The 7500-nt window shown below is 36.9% G+C and overlaps 1 protein-coding gene across 3 annotated transcripts in view; it reads right to left on the reverse strand.

Annotated features, from left to right (window-relative positions):
* LOC143293609 (uncharacterized) overlaps positions 1–7500 on the reverse strand; it is a 33465-nt gene that overhangs the window by 241 nt on the left and 25724 nt on the right. For all 3 annotated transcript variants that reach the window (XM_076604691.1, XM_076604689.1, XM_076604690.1), the window contains exon 18: positions 1–5700. This exon is cut by the window's left edge and continues 241 nt beyond it. In XM_076604691.1, the coding sequence (XP_076460806.1) occupies positions 5525–5700 (176 nt within the window). In that variant the 3' untranslated portion in view covers positions 1–5524. The remainder of the gene's footprint in view (positions 5701–7500) is intronic.

Raw genomic sequence — 7500 nt, forward strand, 5'->3', positions numbered from 1 at the left:
ATATGTAAATATGGTATATCATGTAAAAAGAAACATAAAAGCAACACAAAATCCCTAAACATTTAACATACATTTGAGTATATCACACACACAAAAACTATCACAAACAAAAGCAAATAATATCAGTATATTATGTTTTGCTTTCACACCAAAAGAAGAAAATAGTGATTCATGAAATAACAAGGGTAACAAGGCCTTCATGTGTGATTCCCATTTAATCCAAGAAAGGAATTTTTTTAATCAAAAATGACACTGCAAAGCAGATCATCTGGCTAAAACACACACATGATGTTGTGGCCTTGACCTTTGAATAACAATGCATTTATATCATGTTGGAAACAACTGTACCATGTCTCTACATTTTCCCAATACATCTTGTTGTAACCTTGAACGTATGCCCTCTGACCATGTCTTTACATTAGTTTCATTTTCACTGTGACCAATCATTTTCTAAAGATTGTGAACAAGACCATCTCTCTCCTGCACATGTGTATAAACTTTTCCTATTAATATCACATGCCAAGTTGTGTCTTTGGCCTTTCACCTCTGATTGTGAGCTTCTTTAAGTAATCATGCATAATGCTGTACAAAGGCAAATCACAGTACCAAGTTTGATTAAAAAAATAATAATAATAATAAAATAAAATAAAATAAACAACTGGACTTAATATAAGGTCTCTATCAAGCTTTTTTTCCATTTTGCCAAATAATGACCATGACCTCTCACCCAGCGTTGATTACCATATCATCATAAAGTGGATTAAGTCAGATTCATATGTATATACCTATCATCATACCACGCTGTGTGTGTGTGTGTGTCTGTCTGTCTGTGTGTTTGTGAAAAATGATAAAAAGCGAAAGATTATCATGAACAAATGAACCCATGCATGGAAACCCTATCGTCATTAAAAGGTACACATTGAACCATTCTGAGAAATAACGCACATTTTCACTTATAAAAAATAAATAAATAAATAAATAAATAAATAAAAAACCAACAAAAAACTGATAGCAATAATGAAAAAAAAAATATATATATATGTGTGTGTGTGTGTGTGTGTGTGTGTGTGTGTGTGTGTGTGTATATATATATATACCATTCTGAAGGAGCTTGCAGGATAAGCTATTCATCAAACTTACAAAAATATCCTTTTTTGTTCATAGAAGCAAAGATGATCACATGAGAGAAATGCAAATATGAGATCTACATATTTTGTTCTGAATATAGATGATAAAAAATCACACTGACCAAAAAATACAGTACGCTAATTCAGTACATCTCAAAGAAAAAAACAATCACCAATGTTGACACGAACACATAGCGTGATTTATTCATTCACAGTTTGTATTGTTCAGAATAGTGTAATGGCCTTTTGGGTACATTATTGCACATTTCTCTGCTCAGAATATTTGCAAAAGTCATTAACAGACAGAGATAGAGAGATGAAGACAGAGAGAGAGACACAGGGACAGACAGACAGAGATACAATGTCTAATTTTTGTAAAGATCATGAAAACTCAAAATCTCATAAAATTGTTGGTTTTTTTCATGATTTAGTACAAACACATAAAAAAACCTCCAATATTTGTAAAATTAAAATTAACACTGGGGTCAGGAGGTGGGGGGGTGAGGGGGGGGGGAGGCAGGGGGTGTTGCACATATTATATTTGTTTATGCTTCCACAACCCACCAAACACTGTCATGCATTACATGATCTTTAAAATGCACATCTGATCTTAAATGCATATCTGATCTTTTACATCCACATGCATATAAAAGGGATTAAGGCTCTGCACACATTGATTTGGAAGATCAGAAAAATCTTCATCCTAATTCCATCAGGCACTGACACTGGGATCAAACTCAGGACTCTCAAACTGAAAGTCTGATGCCTTAACCATTTAGCTATTGCACTCGTCTTTCAGTTTTAGATTTTTTTTTTTTTTTAATCAATACGCAATAATACAATGTTGTAAAAATCACAATCCTAATCAACTAATATTTCTAAAATTTTATACAACCAAAAAAGTTTTTTTTTAAATTGCATTCAATGAAATAAAAATCACTGGCAAAGTTATTGAACTTTTAAGTATTTGTAAAACTTATGTAAGTAAAATGAAATTGATGATGATGTGCCCATGACTATTCACTATGCCGTGTGTGTATGTGTGTGTGTGTGTGTGTGTGTGTGTATGCATGTGTGTGTGTGTGTGTGTGCATGTGTGCAAGTGTGTGTTTGTGTGTGTGAGTGCCTCTATCTCTGTATCTCCCTATATGTAAGTGTGTGGATGCATGCATGTTTGCTTATGTGTCCAGCACTCCTCTACACAAGGTCTGGCTCTTCATGATTATTGAAAATTACACCCTTCAAAAGGGACTGTGGCCTTTTCTTTTATAAACAATTGTCACTGCAATCGTATACACAGGCCATAAAAATGGGGAGCAAAAAATGAAAATCCTCAAGATGCCTGACGGCACCACAAGTCACAACCAGTGACACCACAGGGATATGGTGCCATAGACCGCAGGAGGGTCAAGATGGTCATGAAGGCTGAGAGAGCTTTATGGCAAATCATCGCAAAGCACCCCCAAATCGGTAGTCCAACGCTATTACCACTCAGCTGTTGTGGCTTTCACAGAATGGCTTCATCTGGCGTCACAACAGGAACATGTCAGACTGCTGCTTGTCAAAGGACAAACACCAGTCCAACAACAATACAGCACATTTCAATCTGAACACCATACATAAAACAAAAACATGCTCACTATAATGAATACCAGCAAGTGTGCTCTTTAAACCTTTCACCGCCAGTCAATTTAGAGTACAAATTTCCCTTGTGGTATAAACACAGAAAAGACAGTGGCTAAGAATAGCTGGGCTTCAATGTATTGAAAATATGGCCTGTCCTACCACCGTACATTAAGAGCAGTAGGATCATGGATAACAGACCAATGAATAGTCAACTTTCAGTGACACAGGTCCTCTACCATGCCTGTGCATAAATGTGAGCTTGGCGGTGAAAGGGTTAAGGATGGAACAGTCTTGCCCTCTATAATGCTGACATGAACGGTGATTGACAGAGAAACAACAAAGGCTATGAACATGACAGTCCCCATTACCTCCAAAGATAGCAATGGCAGCTGTGACTGTCACTATTGTTGCAGTCACTGATGCGTACCATAGCACAGTGATACACCACTCATGATTTTTCCGCAACGCATCAGTACCACTCCGTGCACGGATACTGTCATGCTATTAAAGGGTTTTAGAAAGATGATATGACAGGTGTAAAATTCAACACTTTAGAGAACATGAAGTCTTCAACCTCTTATATGTAAATTATGATTTTGTATATTTACAGTAGACACACTTAAGCAGACAAAATGCCAATGTTTTATCTATTCCTGGTCTTGTACTTGGTACACAATGATACAGGCCTAGAAATGTAAATGTACATAAATCACCCGGTGGTTTGTCAACGTTTATAAGAGAAAAAAATCCAACAATGAAAATATATATACTGGCTGCATGTTTCTAAATCTGAATGTGATGGTGCTTTTAGCAGGTGGCAATTCTTTGAAAGAAATATATGTACAGTATTTTCTATCGCATGAAAACAATTTCAAATCAAGAACAGGATCATTAGCAGGTTACAAAATACTTGAGATGATCATTGACAAACATTACCACTGATAAGAACTTCTTTTTTAAACACATGGTTCTCTTTTGATACGCCAATGGGGAAAATACGGAGTAAAACTCATAAATGTGTGCATGAATTATATATCATGAAATGATGAGCTCCTAGGAGAATACAATAGCAAATATGAGTGACTCAACAAGGCGGAAGTGTGGTACATTACTTCATTTGTCAACAAATCTCACTGAAGAATGTCACATCAACTAAAGTACACTCCCTAGATGGATTGTCCCTGGGAACTTTTCATCTGATTACCACTATGGGTCCCAACACATAAAAATGAACATGTGTTCAGCTAATGCCACACATAAGTGCACCCACAAATGAAAATTTAAATTGAAAGAAAGTAAAATAACATTACTCATTACACTTTATCAATGTTTTTGTTCACTGCATACATAAGCCCTGTTCTCGAAAAGTCAATGAATCATGTACATCTCTTTTACATATATTGTGTACACTATTTTGATAATTGAGTATAGCATGCAAAAGTGAACATGCTGAACATCACTACTAAAATCAGTGGGGAACCAAATAAGCAGAAATAAATGAAGGTGAGAATGCATCACAAACTTCAACTTTTTTTTTTCATGATTGGAGAAACTAAAACCAATCAGTACAAGTACCTTTGGATCATTTTGCACAAAATCAGATGTTTCATACCAACTCAACATCACGGTACTAACCCCACAACTGCTAAAGGTCAATGAAATAAAATCAGTGCAGCATGATTTCAGTAGCATGAATTCAAAGTGGAAGAACTACTTCTTTTGTACTTTTGAGCTGAGAAATTTATTTTGCTGAACAAAAGTAATGCTCATCCAAGGGGAAGAAATCCAAATAATGAACAGTGACCAACACCCTGACACAAAACCCAAATCTCAGGCAACAGCATGTCACTGATGAGCACACTTGTCAGCAGCAGTCAAGGGGTTAAACAACAACAAACAAAAGCAGCAGCATGAATAAACATAAAACCATGCTAAAATGTTTGACAGTTTTTGTTGGGTTTTTTTGTTTGTTTGTTTTTTATGTTTGACAGTTTATTAATTCAAACTGTGTAGCAAAGTTTTGATTTTTCTATGTAATGTTACCAGATGATAATACCACTATGTTTGGACTGAATTTTGTTCTTGCTGTTACTGTTGTTTTGTTTGCATTTAAGTGATAAGAATATCTTCAAATAAACAGTATCTTCAAAGAAAAAGAAACTTGATAATTAAGAAAAGAAACAATACTAAGACTATGAATGAGACATTAGGTAGAGATAATTCATATACATGTAGAATCACCAAACTGTAAACATATTGCAACTGGCAATTTTTAGGTAAGGTCACTTCATTCTTTCTTACTCTGTCCACCATCCATTCCCTGTGCTTCACCATGTATTGCTGAAACACCATGGTCTTTTTTTTTCTCTGACAAAGAGAGACAGAGACAAACGGCCAAAGACTGAGACCACACAGTCAAGGACATCCACATTACAGATGCATCTTTGTGAGTGTTGCTCAAATTTTCTGTCAAACACTACAGGTGTCTGTACAGCTATTTCTCAGCCTGGTTGATACCAGAATACATTATAAGAGTACAGCCTTGTCAGGTAGTCCCAAGCCTAAATGAAGGCTCATAACACCATCTTCATCATCCCTATCATCATCAAAATATGGAAACCAAATGTCCAGGGCACAAACAAAAGCTAATAACAGCATGGTACATGATGCAACAAAGAGTACAAAAGCTCAAAGATGTCCAAATACATCCAAGGAACCGAGAAGAACCAGACAGCGTGGTCATTTGCATCAGCTCAGCTCTGCTCCACATCTCAGGCATTGCGCCAGTGAGCATCAAAGACATTCTGTATGGTGCCCACCATGTTATCGCAGATGTCGACAAAGTTGATCTTGCGCAGTTTGGTGTCATTTCCACGAGTGTAGTCAAAGGTCAGCACTGCCTGCAGGTAACTCTCTGCACACACTTGTTCCGGTACACCAAAGATGCCTGCACACAGCACCACAAAACTGGTCTTTGTTAAACATCATAATCTCTGATTGTTCAAGGTCCAATGGCTTTTTATGGCCATAGGGATTGTGAATTCATAGTCAGTGTCCAGGGCTTGGCACATGAAAGCTGGGGTCCAGTTTTTTCCTTCTGCCACCTTTAACCTTCCCCAACTGAAGACAGGTAACCTTTTACACCTGGGCAGAGCGAGGAAAATTGGAGTCAAGTGCCTTTCCCAATGATGCAACACCATGCTGAAATGAAGCCTTGAACTCTGGTCACTGATGAACACTGGATCAGAAGTCCAGTACTTAACTGATTCTGCCACAGTGCCCCTAAATCTCTGATTGTTGTTAATCGTTTATGTGTAGTTAGCAGTTTATATATCATTAGCTGTACTAGACAGTGTATTTAGTTCCTGTGGTATAGATTTTCCATTAACAGTCTCACTTTTTCCTGCTGCAGTGCCAGATAATGTGACTTACTACTGTTATGCGACATGTGAAACAGCTGAGTGGTAAAGCATTGGACTTTCAGTCTTGGAGTCCTGGGCTTGAATCCTAGTCATGGCACATGGTGGTTTATGACTGGTGATTTTTCTGATCCCCCAGCTCAACAGATGTGAAGAACTCCCAATGCCTGAACCCAGCTTGTGTGTAAATACATGCAGAAGATCGAATGTGCATGTTAAAAATACCGTAAACAATGTCAGCATTTGTTGGGTTATGGAATCATGAACATACCCAGGAAACGCACCACTGAAAATAGCTTATCACTACCTACATGGCAGTTTAAAAATGGTCATACACTTAAAACCCCACTCATACATACGAGTGAACATGGGGGTTGCAACCCACAAATGCAGAAAAAGTTGCTATAGTTTAAACTGTTTTTGCAATGCATAATAGCGTGACTTGTTCAAATAATTTGTTACTACACAAGATAGCATATATTTGTTGCTACACTGCAAATTATTGTTATGTCAAGACAGTATTTCTTTTCACACTGTTAATTCTCACCGTGCCAGACAGTGTGATCTGTTCTTTTCTGTAACAAATTTTCAGTGCCAGCTAGTGTAACCCTTTTCCCTACACAACAAATTTTTGCTACATAAACAGTGTGCTTTGTACCTTTAGTGTAAATGTTTTACTGAGTCAGATAGTGTTACCTGTTGTCATATACTGTCATTTTTGATATGTCAAATAGTGGGACTTGTTGCTATAATGTACATCTTTGCTACACCAGACATGCAGTATGACCTGTTCCTGTCCATAGTGTTGTAAAAACGCTTTAATTGTGCTGTACCAGAGTAACTAAACTGCTCCTCTCACATGAACTATGTGAAACCAGAAAGTGTAACTTATTCCTGTCATAGAAATTGTATGAAGCAACACTTCTCTTACTCACAGTCATCAATGTGATGATGCATAATCTTTTTTTTGGTTTTGGTTTTGTTTTTTTGCGTAAACGTACTGACAGACAAATAAAAACACAGACACACATAAAAACAAAACAAAGGAACGAAAACCAGATTGTGTTACAGCACTACTAGCCTAGTCCTCCCCCTAAGCGAAGGCAATAATAATCATAAAATATATTCTGAACGGCAATAATGAACTCTACTACAGCTTCTGAGCTGACAGAGAATATTTTTTTCCAATCTGCCAGGTCAACATTTGTGAAAACTTGCAAGTGTCTGAATACCCTTCATGCGCATACGCATACAGAAAACCAAACACGCACATTAAAAATCCTGTATTTTATGTCAGCATTCAGTGGGTAATGGAAACAAGAACATAC

The sequence above is a fragment of the Babylonia areolata genome, chromosome 19, assembly GCF_041734735.1.
Source record: "Babylonia areolata isolate BAREFJ2019XMU chromosome 19, ASM4173473v1, whole genome shotgun sequence".
In the NCBI taxonomy this organism is placed as follows: Eukaryota; Metazoa; Mollusca; class Gastropoda; order Neogastropoda; family Buccinidae; genus Babylonia; species Babylonia areolata.